The following is a 19,821-nucleotide window of genomic DNA, read 5'->3' as shown; positions in this document are numbered from 1 at the left end:
AGCCATTTTAGACGAGTTATGTCATCTTCACTGTTGCTACTACAGGGCAGTGTATCCAGCCAAATTAATCAAACTACTGTAAATGCAACACTTTCAAAACAAACCATTACAACGTGAAATTAAACAAATCCTCAAATCTGCAAAATTTGATTTGATGCTTTTTTCAAATCGAATTACTCGAGTTAATCGATTAATATATATATATCTTAGGGCTGCAGCTATCGATTATTTTTGTAGTCGATTAATCGACGAACTAGTTTGTCGATTAATCGAGTAATCGGATAAGGAACATGAAAAATTAAAATACCTGAGCTGAGCCTCAAACAGTATAAAAAATAAGGATCTATGTTTAACAAAAGAACAATTGGCTAACTTACATAGCAAAATTCTATGTTTAACAAAAGAACAATTGGCTAGCAAAATTCCGCTAGTTTAAATGCTATAAAAAGCTTTTTTTTTTTTTTTTTTTTTTTTAAACAATGCTCTTAATGGTTCAGACACATATTCGCACACAAAAAAACAAAAAAACAAAAAAAAAAAAAAAAAAAGCTAAATTGTGAATGCATTAAAAAAACACATTAGCTCAAACAAAAACTTAGCTTATGTTTGGTCTTAACATGGAGCAGCTGGATTCACCCATGTAAAATGAGGCAGACTAGAGGGCAGTGTATCCACTCAAATCAATAAAACTGAATGCAAACACTTCCGAAATAAACCATTACAATGCCACAATAATCAAACGAATACTCGAATCAGAAAAATTTAATTCGAATCTTTTTTTTCTAATCGAATACTCGAGTTAATCGATTAATTGTTGCTCTTGCACCCCTCTTTAAAAGAAATTGCTGTATTTTCAGCCAAAAGAACTGTTGTGTTTGATAGAACAATAAGTTTATATGCTGCCATAGCAGTTCCATGGCGCATGAAGCCCCCGAAATATTTTTAATTTGTCTGTTTTACCCCAGAGACCCCAATTTACAGACACCACGCAACTGCTTTTGTTTCAACCCAGCCATAAAAAGAAGTTAATACATTTATTATTCATAACGGCTATCATTTTTAGCTTGGAATTATTCATTGATGTCTAATATTTAGTTTAGGAAAAAAACGATTTATGAAATCATTCACTCATATTTCAAACTTTTGAAACAAATTACGTCACAATGAAAAAAATAGTGTCTGTAAATAGGTCACGGATATCTACCTAGTAACTATCGCTTAATTGTATTTTTTTTTTTTTTTTTGTTACTGTCGTATTTTCCTCGATATTTTAGATGATAAATAATCGATCCAAACAAAGAAAAAAAAAAAAATAATAATTAAAAAAAAAAGTTTAAAACGGTAAATATTTGAAAAAGAAAATTTCGCGAGCTTAAATGCTTTTACGCCATATATATTAGTAGTGGGACTTTAACTGATTAATTAAATTAATCATCTTTATACTTGTTCCAGCTCAACTTCATGTCTGGAAGTAACAAATGTCACCCACATTTTCTAATGAGATTCCAGGCGAGGTGAAACAAAAAAACAAATGACTTGAAAGTGCTTACTTAACGGAGGAACGTATTTTTATAATTCACGCTCCTCATTCCCTATTAGTCCTCGGCAGTTCAGTCGAGGACAGCAAAGCTATGAAGATGGTCTTTCCATCCAATAATATCGAACTCCCGCTGAGTCTACCATTTGTGCGAGGGGAGTATTTTGTTTGTTCTTGCAGAGTTGGATTTCATAAAACAGATTAGCTTTGCTCCATTTTACAGCCAATGACTACCAATGTGATACAGTATATCGTTTCATAAACTGTATATTTGTATATAATGTATATAATATTTTTTATTTATTTAACTTAACGTTATACTTATGTTCCAGTTTACTAATATGTTTGGAAAAATAAAAATCCTGTTCAATGTAAAAAAAAAAGTTTTTTTTTTTAAAACCCAGACATCTCAAAGCAACACATTTTAGTACTGTAATTGCAATACCGTGATATTTTGGCTTAAGGTTATCATACCGACAGAATATCATACCGACACATGCCGAGTCCAGACAGTGACATAACTAGAGCTGTCCCGACTAGTCGACATAATCGACGTCATCGATGACGTAAATCCGTCGACGAGCACAACATCCCGTCCACGGTTAATGAAGGGTTAGAAAAAATGTATGCGTGGAAAGTTCAGAATGTCGGACGCTCTGTATGCAAGCGGGGAAAGTGGCACAAAGCCAAAAAAGCGCACTAGAGTGTCCAAAACATTGACTTATTTCAAAGAAACAAAGGAAGGTACACTCTTGTCCTGTCTCTTCAATGCCAAGCTTGGCTGCACGTCGGCCGTGAATAAACACCTAGCGCCGTCACCCAATTTGTAAGTCCATCTAACTAACAAACGACATGTTTTATTGAAGTTGCTAAGCCTGTCGCGATATGCAAAGAGTCCATTTATTGCACGGCAAATAAAAATGAGGGCGGTAATTTTCACGGCTGGCTTTTCTCGCTGGGTGCGTGCGTGCGTGCTGATGGCATATGAGACTCCAGTTCCTTTCTCTTATCAACACGCTGTAGAATTAAAGTTCAGACATACAAATTAAGAGAACACATCTATATTAAACATTGTAACGTTAGCACTGCTACACTGAGGTGAATAGGGGGGAAAAGGCAACTTACTTTAGCCTACTATAAAACATTGGCAGTCGTCTCGTGAACGCAAACTTGCGGTTAAAAGGTGACACTTCAAACACGAAAAATCGCTGGTTAACAGCATTTGCAAAGGAAAAAAATGACCCAAAAAAAAATCTATTACTGACAAACTACATGCAATGACAAAAAGTGCTTTTTTTGCCGAGTGTAAAGCTGAAGTTAGCGGTTTAGCGAACGTACTTCCGGTGAACATTTAAAAATAAAAGCATGTCATGTTTGTCATATAAATAGCGATTTCTGGAGTTAATCCCACATACTTCAGAATTCAGATTCTACACTAAGAATACCTTTAAAACGACAACCTTTATGAAAAAATCTGATTGGCAATGAATAATTATTATAATACTATTATATATTGTACTATACTATAATATAAATGCTAGGTATTTTTTTAAGAATTGTTTTGAATCATGTTGGAAAGGCAAAGTCAGTGTTCTGAATCTGTTTACATTCCATTCTTTTGCACTAGTTAATTCTATCAGCATTTGAACTCATTGTTTATTTATGATTTATTATTGTTATTTAGGTGTTTATTTGTCCTTTAATAAATAATTTAATTGTTTCAATATGTTTTTGTGAATTGATAAGCGTCAACAAAAATGTCATTGCTAAATTAGTAAAAAAAAAAATTTTTTTTAAAGATTTTTTTTAAAATTATTAGATTACTCGACTAATCGTAAAAATAGTCGGCTGACTAATCGGGAGAAAATTTGTCGTTTGGGACAGCGCTAGACATAACCAAAACTTTTGGCCGTCGAGAAGGAGATGACACTTGACTTAGAAAATGTGGTTACAGCACTAACCTTAGGAAAAGGATATCAACCCCATACTTTCAGGAACACCACTGAAAATCCACTTCTGATAGCAGGTAAGATTGGTGAGATTTCAACCCTCAGGATGCTAGATGAAATAGTGAGCATGTATTAAACGGCATAAAAGTATTTTTTTTAATGAATGGCGGGAGAGGAGACACTTTCTACACAAACTAGGGACAGCAGATTGGCAGTATGCTGGAATTGCATGCCGTCATGTACTTAACAACCATACTGATTCTCGTAATGCTGTTGGGCAAATTGATGACTAGTTGCTTTGGGGCTTACTGTGAGAAGAAACAGCGACATCTGATGGTACACTGAAATTAGTACAGCTGCTTCACAAACCTGAAAATGTGCCGTAAAAGCAAATTTGTAGATGCATGCATATAAATAGATCTAGTTATAAACAACATAGAGTGAATATGGATAATAGAGTTCCCACTAGTCACTCTATGTTAATCAATTGTTTTGTTTCAAGTACAGTAATTATATGATCATGTTTCGTGCACAGTAATTGCACTACAGTACAGCATCCTTATTGTATTTTGACCAAGGCACGCCACAGACTAAGACACTTAGGGAGTATTTAAGTCTAACAAAATGGTTTCCTTTAATGTTTTTCAGTGCTAATGCATACAACATGAAATGTTGTGAACAAGTATTGTAGAAAAAAAAGTGCTGCCTGTTCAACATGTGACAAAAAGAGCAAATTTGATGGTGCTCAGAATACATTTGTAAGCAACAAACGGTTGTGCAAAAAATGAAATACTTTCATTCAGTGGCAGCTGAAGAAGGGGTGAGCCAGTGCACCTGCGGCCGAGATGCGTCTGCTCGGTGTGAAGGTCAAACATTGCTGTGGGGGAAATACAATTTCAGATTTTTTTTTTTAAACACAAAAACATTAAATTCCTCTCCTGTTATAATTTGTCGGTTGTGGACCTCCGTGAAGTTGGCCCCCCATCAGACGCAAATTTATACAAAAATGATCGTTTGTGCAACATTTGTGCTGTAAAAAGTTTTGTTTGTGCTGCTATAATTTTTGAGATATTAATATCGAGTGATGACGTCACGCAGGCCCCCATTTATTGCAAAATGTACCCGAAATGGTGCCATTCGTCTATGCTACGTTTGTGCAGTAAAAATATTCGTTTGTGCTGCTATTGCGATATTAATTTTGAGTGATGACTGGGGGTCCCGTGGCGTGCCGTGCCGGTTGGGGGGCTGCGTGGCCCGGGTGGGCGGGCGGGGGTGGGGGTAGGCGTGGGGTTGGTGGTGCGTCCCCTCCGGCCATCCCTGAAGGCCAGTTGATGGGTGCGCGGATGGCCCAGGGAACCACCCTGGGTCCCGGGGGGGGTTGTTGTACGGCTCCTTTCCTGGGCGGCGGGAGGAGGGATGGGCCGCGCTTCGCCCCACACCCCCCTCGCCCGCCCTCCCTCCCCGGGCTGCCTGGGTGGGGCCCGTGGCCCTGGGTTGGCGCCCGCGCGGCTTCTCCGCCCGTCTGCGTGGCTGTCGCGCGCCCGGTGGGGCTTGCGTGCTGCTGGATGTGGTAGGGCATGCTCGGGTCGGGGGTCCCGGTGCCGGGATTGGCGATGCGGCGGCGTAGGGTTGGTCGCCAACGGGCTTACACTCATAAGAGATTCACACGATTACTGGGTTCTAGATCACAGAACTGATTTGTGTACACTCTACCCCTTTCAATCACTTGGCTTATAGGCTTATAGACACCCTCACCCCCATTCCCCTCTTTCACTGGCCAATAGGCCCCCACATGGTGTAAACCAGAAATACATCTCACTGACGATGGCACCAGCATATTAGTAACTAGTCTAGTTGTTCAATGTATTTCTTGTTTTTGTTTGTGTATGTGTTTCTTTTCTTTCTGCTCTTGTATTTCTTTTCTTCTGTCCTCCCATAATCCCTTCCTGTTCGCTGCTTTGTCATAATAAAAAGGTATTTTGAATGATCACAATGGGAGTATGTCAGACTCTCAATGTGAAACATTAAAACTGTTCAGACTATCCGGGCACTTAGACTTCCATTCTCTGTGTCAAACAGCTGAACAGGACAGGTTAAAAAAAAAAAAAAAAAAATTAATTGAGTGATGACGTCACTCGCAGCTTGCGTGGCTGACGGAGCTTACCAACTCTCTCAATAACAGAGAGGTGTCACATAAACTAGCGCGAACGTAGCACAAACAAATTGCACCCCGATTAATCGTTTAGGACCTTCTCCAACTTAAATTTGTCAAAATTCTTGAAATTATAACATATACAGTGGGACAAATAAGTATTTAGTCAACTACTAAATGTGCAAGTTCTCCCACTTGAAAATATTAGAGAGGCCTGTAATTGTCAACATGGGTAAACCTCAACCATGAGAGACAGAATGTGGAAAAAAAACAGAAAATCACATTGTTTGATTTTTAAAGAATCTATTTGCAAATCATGCTGGAAAATAACTATTTGGTCAATACCAAAAGTTCATCTCAATACTTTGTTATGTACCCTTTGTTGGCAATAACGGAGGCCAAACGTTTTCTGTAACTCTTCACAAGCTTTTCACACACTGTTGCTGGTATTTTGGCCCATTCCTCCATGCAGATCTCCTCTAGAGCAGTGATGTTTTGGGGCTGTCGTTGGGCAACACGGAACTTCAACTCCCTCCACAGATTTTCTATGGGGTTGAGATCTGGAGACTGGCTAGGCCACTCCAGGACCTTGAAATGCTTCCTACGAAGCCACTCCTTTGTTGCCCTGGCTGTGTGTTTGGGATCATTGTCATGCTGAAAGAGCCAGCCACGTCTCATCTTCAATGCCCTTGCTGATGGAAGGAGATTTTCACTCAAAATCTCTCGATACATGGCCCCATTCATTCTTTCCATTACACGGATCAGTCGTCCTGGTCCCTTTGCAGAAAAACAGCCTCAAAGCATGATGTTTCCAGCCCCATGCTTCACAGTGGGTATAGTGTTCTTCGGCTGCAATTCAGTATTCTTTCTCCTCCAAACACGAGATCCTTTGTTTCTACCAAAAAGTTCTATTTTGCTTTCATCTGACCATAACACATTCTCCCAGTCCTCTTCTGGATCATCCAAATCCTCTCTAGCGAACTGCAGACGGGCCTGGACATGTATTGGCTTCAGCAGGGGAACACGTCTGGCAGTGCAGGATTTGAGTCCCTGGCGGCGCATTGTGTTACTTATAGTAGCCTTTGTTACTGTGGTCCCAGCTCTCTGTAGGTCATTCACTAGGTCCACCGTGTGGTTCTGGGATTTTTGCTCACCGTTTTTGTTATCATTTTGACGCCACGGGGTGAAATCTTGCATGGAGCCCCAGATCGAGGGAGATTATCAGTGGTCTTGTACGTCTTCCATTTTCTAATAATTGCTCCCACAGTTGATTTCTTTACACCAAGCGAAGAGTGAAGAGTTACTGAAAACGTTTGGCCTCCGTTATTGCCAACAAAAGGTACATAAAAGTATTGAGATGAACTTTTGGTATTGACCAAATACTTATTTTCCACCATGATTTGCAAATAAATTCTTTAAAAATCAAACAATGTGATTTTCAGTTTTTTTTTTCCCACATTCAGTTTCTCATGGTTGAGGTTTTGGCAGTGTTTCCACCCAAATCAATAAAACTAAATGCAAACACTTTCAAAACAAACCATTACAATGCCACTCTAATTAAACAAATACTCAAAGCAGCAAAATTTGACTCAAAGCTTTTTTCTAATGGAATTACTCCAGGTAATCGATTAATCGTTGCAGCGCTATTTATATAAATTTGCGTAAAATGGCAACTTCACGGATGCATTTTCTTTTAATCCCTTTGGATTGGACGTCTCACCATTAATAGAAAACGAGAGTAATGAGGTAATGACACCTTAATCAACTCACCAGAAGAAGGTCTCTCTCCTTCGGATTCAGGCTTGACAGCAGTGGGTGATGGGGGTCCTTGGGGCCGAGGGAGAGAGAGTAACTGATGGGGCTGTTCGGGGGCCACTCGTCATCTCCGGGCAAACCAATGAACCTGAAGTAGTTGAAATGAGCAGAAACAAAAATTTAAAAAACATGAGTTTCGCAGGAGGCTTTAGTAACATCATAGAAACTGCAAAAAGACAAAAATACTCACTCAAAGATCATTTTCAGCTGCTGTGCCTCAGTAAACCCTCCGAAGAGCGGCCTGCGGGATCAACATCACGTCAACATGCTGTCCTCACGTCACGGGTATCGAGAGATGTTCTTACTTGAGCTGGAAGAGCTCAGCAAAGATGCATCCTGCGCTCCACACGTCCACAGATGACAGGTAAACGGAGTTAAGCAGTACTTCTGGAGCTCTGTACCACAGTGTGACAACCTACAGAAGAATCCATAAAAATGAACATACTTTGTGAGATGAACATAATGATGTAACGTCACACGTACGCCTGGCGTGAGGGCCATGTTGAAGCTGTACAAGCGAGCCAGGCCAAAGTCGGCGATCTTGACGATGCCGCCGCTGCTGATCAGGATGTTGTCTGGCTTGAGGTCACGGTGCACCACCATATTGACATGCATGAAGTCCAGGCCGCGCAACACTTGCATTATCACGGACTGAATACACAAACAAAAGGAAGTTTTTTCTCTTTAGCACAATCAGCTTATATATGAAATTAGTGTAGCATCAATTAATCGATTAACTCGAGTAATTCGATTAGAGAAATCCAATTTTGCTGCTTCAAGGATTTGTTTAATATGAGTTGTGTTTTAATGTATTTTTTTAAGTGTTTGCATTTAGTTTTATTGATTTGGGGGGATACACTGCCCTCAAGTGGCAACAGAGAATATGACATAACTCGTCTAACATGGCTGAATCCAACTGCTTCCTGTTAAGGTCAACAACGGTTGTAAGCTTGTTTTTGCTAATATGTTTCTTTATGTATTTGTAATGTAGTTTAGACTCGTATTTAGAATGTTTTTTACGGGAATATGTGAACGATTCGTTAAGAGCATTACTTTGAAAAGTTAACATTTTATAGCATTTAAGCTATCGGACTTTTGCTGTGCAAGTTAGCCAATAGCGTACTGCACAAATGCTATTTTTAGAGCGTAACGTCGCTAAGTGGGGGATTATAGACACACCCTCGCATAGAATCTATGTTGTTTCTGCTTGTTTCTCCAGTAATCTTTCAAAAAAGAACGTGCAGATCAAACACTGCTGCTATGGAACTTGTACAAATGACTCTAGACATTACGACATACAGTATGAAGGATGTTTTCTTCATACTATTCCCGAAACTAAAAACTCGGAGGAAAAAATGTGAAGAATGGGTCAACTTGCGCGGATGTCCAAAAGGTGAAGCCATTCACATTTCATATTCAGTAAACATTTTGTCCGGGGCCATGGTCCCACAGAGAACGAAGAGGTAAGCGACGGCAAGTAATGGCTGGTCATTAACGCAAATGTCATGCACAGTCAAGGTGTCAGAAAAAAAATTATGACTAGGGCTGTCAAACGATTAAAATTTTTTAATCGAGTTAATCACAGCTTAAAAATTAATTAATCGTAATTAATCGCAATTCAAACCATCTATAAAATATGCCATATTTTTCTGTAAATTATTGTTGGAATGGAAAGATTAGTCACAAGACGGATATATACATTCAACATACTGTACATAAGTACTGTATTTGTTTATTATAACAATAAATCAACAAGATGGCATTAACATTAACATTCTGTTAAAGCGATCCATGGATAGAAAGACTTGTAGTTCTTAAAAGATAAATGTTAGTACAAGTTATAGAAATTTTATATCAAAACTCCTCTTAAAGGGTATGTCATGCCCTGGGAAAATGTTAATATTCCATCATTTATCCATAAACGCATGCCTTTTGTATTCATATCATGCCACTTCGTGTAATTACACACAAGAAAAAGAGAAATTTGGCTCGATTGTCAAGCTAAAACGACCGGCGCCCGAGATCTGGCAGATTGTGTGCGTGACGTCACGACAAGTAAAGAGAGTGCCACCGGCCACTAGGGGGGCAGCGCCTGTCTGCATCAATAGAATTCCTTCTAGTGAGGGGAGAATTATGGGTGTTTTGAGCTGTTTATGCTGATGCATTGTGTTCGTCCTGCACATATTCCAGGTTCCCTCATGAAGAAACACCCCTCGTTGTCAATAAAAGAGAATTCAGAATTGTTTCTTCAACAAGAAAAAGGCTCAGTGCTTTAATACTGAATGGCGGCGATGATGGCAGACAATTTCGTTTCTAGTTTCAGCGACAAATCCGACGTAGAAGGACGTAACGAATGTTCATCTAATGGTGACGAGGAGAGTTACGAAGCTTTAATCGGTGTTTTAGGTTACCAATTTGAGCCCAAACGAACGCCAATGCAGCGTAATGAAACGGTCATTGAGGGGAGCAATGACACTGATGAAACATCGGCAGCAGATCGTGTGGGAAACACCAATGATTTGTTTTGTATTTCTTTTTGTGAAGCTGATACACCGTGACTGCAAAATAAAGGAATGCATAGAATAATTATCATTTATTGCGCTATCATAGCTTTTCGCTCTGCCAACAGACACAAATATGAATGGGATCAGAGGATTTGTTCTATATATTTTACGAACGATAATTTATACATGTGTCCAGTCTTGTATCCAATGCGTGACATTTTTTCAATATAAAAGAGTACTCACTCTGGCCATTTCGAACTTGGCTGCTCGCCTCCTTTGCTGAGCCTTAGCCTCCTTTGCCACTCATCGTCCTCTTTCTTGATATCTCGGGACATTTAGGTCGCTGCGCGTGTATGGTCGGCACCGCATCTCCTTTGAGCAGCAATCTTTTAGCAAAATCCGATTTCACTTGTCCATAGTTCGAGAAGCTTTCAGGTGGAAAATGCGCACCACAGAAAAGCGAGCCGGAGGCTGTGTCTAGAAAATTAGCCCTCTTTGCACGGACGAACTTTACCCATTGTCTGCGTAGTCCAGCTCTTTTTTCACGTTCGGGAACTCATGGATACTATATTCCGATAAATAACTATTTGTACACCACATAGCACAGCAGTTTTGAACCATTTTTGTGATGTTTTCGTCAAACAAACCCCAATGCTACTCTCTCGTTGTTAAAAAACAATGGCATCTGGCTCCGCCTCGACTGACAATCACTTGTCGTGACGTCCCCGCCCCATTCGGCTGTTTCCGGAACACTTTCGGGAATGTTCGTCATTTTCGATCTATTTTCAATAATTGCTCATTAATGTGATTGATTTTTTTTGTTAACTTTATCAATATTTGTTATCTTGGCACATAACGGTTCTATTGATGTCTCACACCCCCTTTGCCGCTGCATACCCTTTAATGTTTTCGTTTTGATAAAATTTGTAAAATTTTCAATAAAAAAATAAACTAGTAGCTCGCCATTGTTGATGTCAATAATTACATTACATTAAGGTGGTTAAACCCATAAAATAAGTCGCACCAAAGCGCCAGTGGAGGGAGACGAAAAACACAAGTAACAAGTGGACATGACACTGTTCTGTCATTTTAATCTGTTTGAGCAGGGCATGTGCGTTAATTGCGTCAAATATTTTAATGTGATTAAAAAATTAATTACCGCCCGTTAACGCGATAATTTTGACAGCCCTATTATGACATAACAACAAACTAAAAAGCATAACTAGCAAGTTATGAAACAACTAGAACAGTAACCGAAGAAATCATTGAACATGAAGTCTGAGGCCTGTTCTGATTGCCCAGCCCACAAAGGTTGATGGGTAATTTGTTAGAACAGTGGATGACATGTGAGTTAATCATTCACCCTTGTGCTGCCTACTGCTTAGCAGTTTCCTGGAGTCTTGTTTTGTATGAAAACTCAAAAGCAGACTTACATACTGTACATAGCTCAACAGTGTTAGGCCCTTCTCTCTACCTTAATGTTGTCCGGTTGAAGTCCAGACGGAGGTGCTCTAGACAGGTATGTATACAGGTCTTGCTGAATATACTCCAACACCACTGTGAGGTCCAATGTCATGTTAGCCAGCATGGCTGTCACATCCAACAACCTAAAATAGTCCAAAAAGAAGACTTGTATTTAACTATCATAGGGACTCATTCAACACTGAGCAAATGGTGGTGATAAGATAAACTGATTTAAATCAGTTATTGGTCGGTGAAGATCAGAATCTGTAAAAATGCATTACGGACTGTTCAATGGCCCGCATCTTTCGGTTTCTTGGACTTGGGACATCTTGTGCCACTTGGGATGTGAAGTCTATCGAGACTTCAGGTTTGACATTTTACCTGAAATGTCTATATAACTACATCTATAAATGTGGATACTTGGGAAACTAAAAAAATTCCAGTTTATTAAATATTTATTACCCGGCCCCATTTTTCGGAAGTAAAAAGTCTAGCAATTACCTAAAACTATCTTGTATATGCTTACTTGACAATGTTGACGTGTTCGAAGAATCTCAATTTTAACAGCAACGCCACCTCACGCAGCACGAAGGGAGGGACGCCAGGGGCGCCGCCCAACGCCGAGTTGCTGCAGAAGTGGAATTTCTTCACCGCCAGGAAACGCCCTCTCACTCCCTCCTCCCTGGCCAAGTACACCTGGCTGTACGCGCCCTGTCCAATCTCAGTAAGCAGCTCATATTTGAATGCACTTTCGCAAGGCTCCATCACCTGTGGAGAGCAAATCGTAAAAATGCACTTAATCTATACATACGTGCTACTAAACCGGATGAGAAAAAGCAGTTTAGTTGAAGAATATAACAACAGATGAGCTTCTTGGACAATGGGCAAAACTGTATTAACGCCTCACTTTTTATTCTTCTTCTGGCTTTCCACTTGCTCCCTCCTAGCTTGCTGACTTGTGTACATTATATACTGTGATGCTGAAGAAATTTACCAAAGGAATTCAGCAAAGCTTTAGTAAGCGAAACAAGTCAGGCTCAATTTTTATACACTTTTATTGACAGAACACTCACGCAGGTCATGAATTCACCAACTATGTAAAGTCATGGTGCCCCTGGGAGGGTACAAAGAAAGTGAGTCTGTCTTGTTCCACTTTCTTTAGGGAAGCTAAATTCCTTTGTTAAATCTCGAACGCGCATTAATATGTTTTAATTAGGGCTGTCAAACGATTAAAATTTTTAATCGAGTTAATTACAGCTTAAAAATTAATTAATCGTACTTAATCGCAATTCAAACCATCTATAAAATATGCCATATTTTTCTGTAAATTATTGTTAGAATGGAAAGATAAGACACAAGACGGATATATACATTCAACACACGATACATAAGTACTGTATTTGTTTATTATAACAATAAATCAACAAGATGGCATTAACATTATTAACATTCTCTTAAAGCGATCCATGGATAGATAGACTTGTAGTTCTTAAATGATAAATGTTAGTACAAGTTATATAAATTTTATATAAAAACTCCTCATCATGTTTTCGTTTTATTAAAATTTGTAAAATTTTCAATCAAAAAATAAACTAGTAGCTCGCCATTTTTTGATGTCAATAATTACACCATGCTCATTCATGGTACTAACCCATAAAATCAGTTGGACCCAAGCGCCAGCAGAGGGCGTCAAGCACCAAAAAACAAGTAACAAGCGGACATTACACTGTACTGTCTTTTTAATCTGTTTGAGCAGGAAATGTGCGTTAATTGCGTCAAATATTTTAACATGATTCATTTGAAAAATTAATTACCGCCCGTTAACGCGATAATTTTGACAGCCGTAGTTTTAACAAAATACTCTTTATTTATACTTTATTTTTAAAACTGAACTGCATCAGAGGGATGAAAGAGCCACATGTGGCTCCAGAGCCATGGGTTGCCGAGTTATTCTCTTCATTTATCCTTGTATTCTTATTTTTTCTTTTAAGGTATTTCAATACTTTATCATATTCTTCATTACAAAAATGTTGTTAGTTTCTGTATTTTTTTTTATTGTTGCATTATAGATTTAAGGTACTTCAATGTAGTTTTAATGTATTGCAGTTATTAACAATAATTAATAATTATAATAATTGCACGTCCTGCGATGGGACTATTGCGCATGCGCACGTCGAGTTGGCCGTGTTAAACGATATTGATGTATTTTCTTGCATTATGTACTTTTCTGTCAATATATATATTCATGTTGTGTAACGTGAATGCGAAAAATACATATTGGTTTGAGTTTTGAAAAAATATATTCAACTTTAAATTAAGCATTCATTTTTAATCCAACTATTTAACGACTCGTTAGTTCCTATCCAGATGTTAGCCGTATCCATCCACCAGGCGGAGGCTCTGGCCTATTGCAGTATAAGCCCACGAGACGTGTCTGTTAAAATTAAGTGATGCACATGTTATACAAAATTAACATAGTAGGCGAAAATGTAGTTTTTAAGGGGGAAAAAATGACAACGTAGTCTTAAAATATCAAGTGAAGTGTTGAGGGATGAAGTAATTAGCATGTTAGCTTACAGTATCTTCCACATGTTGGTCGTTATTAACTGCAATAGATAGATTCGCTTCTACTATTATTTTTTTAATGTAACTTTAGCTCAGAGTTAGTTTAATTAACCTAGAATACGACGAGAAGAAAGGAGTCATCCAAAAAACACTTCACAGAAATATTAAAAATGCTCTATTCACTTGTTCAACTGGAACGCTGCGTTTACGTGCACTACGAAATTTGAACAATTCAATTCACTATTCAAAATAGTTTCTAAAATTAAAGGTAAAACATTAGTTTCTAAAATTGAAAGTAAAACGTGACAATGGGAAAAAATTACCTATTCTTACCGGACTTGAATCTTGACTACCTGTTACTCTTGTGTTGCGTGTGGATTAGTTCGATTTTCTTCAAAATGGTGGGCGGGGGACAATAGCCAAAACAACTGAATGGCGCGAATGCTGCCATGCTAATGCTAATGAACGTCTCTAGAACACACAGGTGCCCCTTCAGTTAACTGCTAAATATCCAAACACATGCGTATTTTAAACCAAAATAAAGTTAAAGACAACCATAAAAATTAATTAGGCGTATTTTGGACCCTCAAAAATGAATTGAATATTGCTCCCCTTTGTGACAATATGCAAGCACGTTTATACTCAACAGAGCTACGCAGACACAGCAGGTCGATAGTCTTCAGCTTTTTTTTTTTAATTGTATTTTTTAAAAATATTTATTTTATTTTTATTACCCTTGTCGGCATGAAGAACATTAACAACTGATACCACCCTGTGGTATAAAACGGGATAACCTTTTCATACATGGCATCTTCATGCTATGTTGTCAATATAATTACGACATGGAGTCAAATAAATTGAAAAATATATATATACATTTATTCTTTCTGAAATTAAAAACCACACTGTAAAACCTTTCAATGTAAAAATCATAATATCACACTGGCAGCAGTGATCTGGCACAGACTGTAATTATTTACATATTTTATTGTATTTTTTCAATTACACTATTACACTGGCAGCAACGATCCAGCAGCTGACTGGTTATTAAAGTATTTTATTGTATTTTAAATGACAGGATCATTCCAGCAGCAATGTTCCAGCAGGCAACTGTATTTTATTGTATTTTTTCAAAAGGGAAAGGAGAAAAACAATTTTCAACAGTCATATTTTCCTTTTTAATACAACCAATATCATATTTCATATTTTGGTGGTACGGAATTCAAGTTTTATAGATAGATTTGGTTCACAGAAGAATCACATTTAGCTGAACACATTTCCCTAGTTGCATAAAAACAGTAAACAAATAAAACAATAGCTTAAATAATGATACAGTACAAAAATAAGTGGGTTCATAAAAGTTTTTTTTGCAGACAATACAGTGGCACAGTATCTTTTGTTGCTATTAAAAAAAATAAAAAGTAAAACAAATGCCTCCGTTTGTTGTTTACTGTTTTGTTTTGCAGCAGAGACTGACAGCTCACTAGAAAACGATACATTCACTTGTTTTCTTGAACTCACGTAGGTGAAGGCACTTAAGATCCGATTTGGAGGCGCATATAAAGCTTGTTTTTCTTCTTTATCACACCATTCTTGACTCACAGGACGGTCCGCTCAGTGCAGGACAACTGAGTGACCTGATGCAGTTACTGCATCTGCGCTCAAGACTGTACTTATAAGCACTGTAAAAGACGCTAAAACCTGTATCTAAAAAGATGCATTACGGCGCCAGTCCAGCATCTTTCACCATGCCGTAGAAGATTCCACGTTGTGAAATGAGATTTGCAGGAGTGTCAAACTCTGCGATCTGTCCCTTGTCCAACACCAGCACTCTGCAAGAACACAAAGTATGAACATTTATCAATGTGTAGATTTGGAGAAAATAATCATTTGTTCACCCTTCTGAATGAAACTTAAAGGGACAGATAACACAAGATTTATGTCAGAATTTTTGCGGGGCTTGGAACGGATTAGGGCATTTTTAGGGGAAAACGAGTCTCTACTTAAGGAATGTTCAGTATTTTCAGTTAGGGGAAAACGAGTCTCTACTTAAGGAATGTTCAGTGTTTTCAGTTAAGGAACTCCTTCCAAAACCAATTAACCATCTATAAAATATGCCATATTTTTCTGTAAATTATTGTTGGAATGGAAAGATAGGCCACAACACGGTTATATACATTCAACATAGTGTACATAAGTACTGTATTTGTTTATTATAACAATAAATCAACAAGATGGCATTAAAATTAATATTCTGTTAAAGCGACCCATGTATAGAAAGACTTGTAGTTCTTAAAAGATAAATGTTAGTACAAATTATAGAAATTTTATATTAAAATGTTTTCGTTTTAATAAAATTTGTAAAATTTTCAATTAAAAAAATAAACCAGTAGCTCGCCATTGTTGATGTCAATAATTACACATTGCTCATGGTGCAATGTGGTAAAATCAGTCACACCCAAGCGCCAGCAGAGGGCAAAAGAACACCAAAAAACACAAGTAACAAGTGGACATGGGACTGAGCTGTCATTTTAATCTGTTTGAGCGGGGCATGTGCGTTAATTGCGTCAAATATTTTACTGTGATTAATTTGAAAAATTAATTACTGCCCGTTAACGCGACAATTTTGACAGCCCTACTAAAAATGTAGCAGCACTGATAAAATGTCTCCCGCCCCTTTGGCAGGCTACATCCTTACTTAATTACACATCGGAGAAAGTATTTATGTGTTTCGTGTTTTTTTATTTTATTTATTAAACAAGACTCTTTACACTGGAAAACACAATAAAGGTGTTGTCTGTCCCTTTAAGTTTGCTCACGTACTCTACAGTAAACAAACATCATACATATTTCTAACCTTGTATAATCCATGATTGTGTTGAGTCTGTGTGCAATGGTAAAGACGGTGCAGTCTTCGAACTGAGTCCTAATCGTAGACTGGATGAGATCATCTGTCTCCAAGTCAATAGCAGCAGTAGCTTCATCCAGGATGAGGATTCTTGTCTTTCTCAGAAGTGCCCGAGCCAAACAAACCAGCTGCCTTTGGCCTACACTGAGGTAACCCAACAAGGCATCACACAGTGACTCCTTCAGCATTTAACTAACCACAATGAACATTTGCTTGCTCCTTACCTAAGGTTCTCTCCTCCTTCTGAGCATTCCATCTCCAGCTTTGCCGGTTGATTGCTCACAAACTTGTGCAAATGGGAATGTTCCAGAGCTTTCCAAACCTCTTCATCGCTGTAACTCTCAAAGGGATCGAGGTTCATCCTTAGTGTTCCAGAGAATAGGACAGGCTCCTAAAACAATTAACACACAAACTTACGTTCACTTAAAAGTTTGAATCTTATAAGTTGTGTTTTAACATGCTTTTGTAAATAAGCATTGGTTTTAAAGCGTTGAGAATAACACTAAAAAAATACTCCTAAATTTCACCTTGTTTACAGATGTCAGATGCTAAAATTCAATGCTAAATGCTAACCCGGGCCATAAATAGTAGAAATGAGGGTCAGTTTTAGATTTATTTGAATAAAGCATGGTTGAAAGTCAAGCATTTCGGATCATTTTATCGGATTGTTCTTAAATTTCCTCAAAATATAAGGAGTGAAAAAATTTAGATAATTCTGTTTACATTTCAAACTTCCTAGCAGTTTTCCAAAAACCGTTAAAAGCACCGCAAGGGAAGTAGAAAATCAAATGTCCTAAATTTCCGAATAAAATGTCGAGATTTGGTGGAATGGCGGACATACGATGGGAAATTTTATTGAAATTGAACATGGAGAAAAAAAATCTCTATAAATTCTCATGTAACCTTTATCACTCCTATTTGAATAAATTCATTTTGGTTTTGTGGGACTGCGCATGCTACAAAAGTTGAAAAAAGCTGACAAAGTGTCCCTTTTTGAGCTGAAGTACTACAATGTAGTAGCTTGCTAAGCTAAAGGATGCTTATGCTAGCATTAGCCATCAGTGGTAGAATGTGGTGGAACTTATGTACATTTTTGTGTATCTGTACTTTACTTGAGTACAAATATGAAGCGGTACCTTTTACTTCACTAAATTTTACAGCAGGTATCTGTACTTTTTACTCCACTACTTTTCAAATTGTCACCTCCGTTTATTTGTTTAGTATATTCACAGATGGTACTCAGGTTACAAACAAGTTGCATTCCTACGCTGGTGACATAACCCGAATTACCACGTAAATCAGAACTGACCTTTTAAAAACTCAAAATAACGACCCAAAAAGTCCAAAAGTATTGTATTTTGTTTAATGATCGAGAATACACTGCCCTCTGGTGGCAGCGTTGGGTCTGGCTGAACTGTCGTCTTGTATGAGTCAAAAGCAGACTCAGATGTCTGACATGGATAAAGGATAGCTGTGCTCTGGTTTGGCCTACATAAGGCTGTCAGTTGTTTCAGCTAATACCCATATTTTTCGGACTAAAAGTCGCACCTGAATATAAGTCGCACCAGCCATAAAATGCCCAACGAAGAGGAAAAAAAAAAACATATATAAGTCGCACCGGAGTATAAGTCGCATTTTTGGGGGAAATTTACTTGATAAAATCCCACACATAGAACAGATATGTCATCTTGAAAGGCAATTTAAAATAAAAATACAATAGAGAACAACATGCTTAATAAGCGTAATGTATGATAATGTTACATGAAACATGAACAAATAAATGCGAACGTGGCCGGTATGTTAACGTAACATAGCTATTAAAGAGTTATTCAGATAATTATAGCATAAAGAACATGCTAACAAGTTTACCAAACCATCAGTGTCACTCCAAAACACCAATGTAACATGTGAAATGATATAATAATGTGTTCATAATTTCACACATAAGTCGCTCCAGAGTATAAGTCACACCTCCAGCCAAACTATGAAAAAAACTGCGACTTATAGTCCGAAAAATACGGTATATATATTTGTGTATGCATTTGTAATTAAGTTTAGAGCTATAGTTTATAGAGTTATGTGTTAGCGATTTGCTATGAGAATAGCATACCGCACGAATGCTATTTTTAGACCGTGATGTCATCGTAACGCGGAAGTGGGACATTATAGACACGCCCTCGCATACAAACCATGTTATTTCTGCTTGTTTTCTCCAGTAATCTTTCAAAAAAGAACATGCCGATCATACACTGCTGCTATGGAACTTGTAGAAACGACTCTAGACATTACGACATATGAAGGATGTTTCCTTCATACGTTTTCTGAAGCCAAAAACTCAGAGGAAAAAAATGTGAAGAATGGATCAACTTGCGCGGACGTCCAAAAGACCAGTTTAACGCCAGCAAGGTGAAGCCATTCACAATTCCAGCGTGACTTATCTATGTTTTGTTCTATTTGACGCATTTTTTCTCGACTTAATAGTCCAGAAAATACAGTAACTTCCCATTTATGTTCGTGTATGACGTACCTGTGGTATGATTGTAAGTTTGGACCTCAGGTCGTGTAGGCCTATTTCCGATATCTTGACATCATCGATGGAGATTTCCCCTTCAGCGGCTTCCAGCAAACGGAAGAGGGAGAGAGTCATGGATGACTTGCCCGCTCCCGTTCGACCGACAATGCCAACCTGTACAAAATATGTATTGTTCAGTAATGCCACGGTAGGCGCTCCCGCTTCAGTTGCTCCTTACTTTCTCGCCTCCTTTGACACTCAGCGTCAAGTTTTTCAGAACCAGATCGAGTCCTTCTCTGTATCTGACACTGTAGTTGCGGAACTCCACGTTGCCCTGCATGGGCCAATCGAGATGGGGCTTCTTGTCCTCGATTTCCCAGGGTGCCTTATTATGCAATCAAAAAAGAAGAACAGA

The 19,821-nt window shown here is 38.2% G+C and overlaps 2 protein-coding genes across 8 annotated transcripts in view; both read right to left on the bottom strand.

The window, feature by feature from the left end:
- Positions 1–4,106: 4,106 nt before the first annotated feature.
- On the bottom strand, positions 4,107–14,496 carry cdk21 (cyclin-dependent kinase 21). 4 transcript variants are annotated; one of them, XM_057826366.1, is made up of 8 exons: positions 14,310–14,496; positions 11,948–12,189; positions 11,432–11,564; positions 7,937–8,104; positions 7,759–7,868; positions 7,644–7,694; positions 7,409–7,541; positions 4,107–4,363 (listed from the first exon to the last, which is right to left on the bottom strand). In XM_057826366.1, exons 2-8 carry the CDS (start codon positions 12,184–12,186, stop codon positions 4,286–4,288), a joined length of 912 nt encoding a protein of 303 aa, XP_057682349.1. In that variant the 5' UTR covers positions 12,187–12,189; positions 14,310–14,496; the 3' UTR covers positions 4,107–4,285. The 4 variants fall into 4 exon arrangements, with proteins under 4 accessions (XP_057682349.1, XP_057682350.1, XP_057682353.1 ...); XM_057826367.1 differs by having other exon boundaries at positions 14,320–14,496; XM_057826370.1 differs by lacking the exon at positions 14,310–14,496 and adding an exon at positions 14,099–14,161.
- A 587-nt stretch (positions 14,497–15,083) lies between these two features.
- The window catches only part of abcc3 (ATP-binding cassette, sub-family C (CFTR/MRP), member 3), a 94,088-nt gene continuing 89,350 nt past the window's right edge, over positions 15,084–19,821 (bottom strand). For all 4 annotated transcript variants that reach the window (XM_057825561.1, XM_057825563.1, XM_057825567.1 and 1 more), the window contains 5 exons: positions 19,645–19,791; positions 19,422–19,580; positions 17,119–17,285; positions 16,844–17,038; positions 15,084–15,818 (listed from right to left, as the gene is read on the bottom strand). In XM_057825561.1, coding sequence (XP_057681544.1) covers positions 15,707–15,818; positions 16,844–17,038; positions 17,119–17,285; positions 19,422–19,580; positions 19,645–19,791 — 780 coding nt within the window. In that variant the 3' untranslated portion in view covers positions 15,084–15,706. The remainder of the gene's footprint in view (positions 15,819–16,843; positions 17,039–17,118; positions 17,286–19,421; positions 19,581–19,644; positions 19,792–19,821) is intronic.

The sequence above is a fragment of the Corythoichthys intestinalis genome, chromosome 21, assembly GCF_030265065.1.
Source record: "Corythoichthys intestinalis isolate RoL2023-P3 chromosome 21, ASM3026506v1, whole genome shotgun sequence".
Classification (NCBI taxonomy): Eukaryota; Metazoa; Chordata; class Actinopteri; order Syngnathiformes; family Syngnathidae; genus Corythoichthys; species Corythoichthys intestinalis.
The sequence above is the reverse complement of the archived record's forward strand: the minus strand, read 5'-3'. Positions and strand labels throughout refer to the sequence as shown.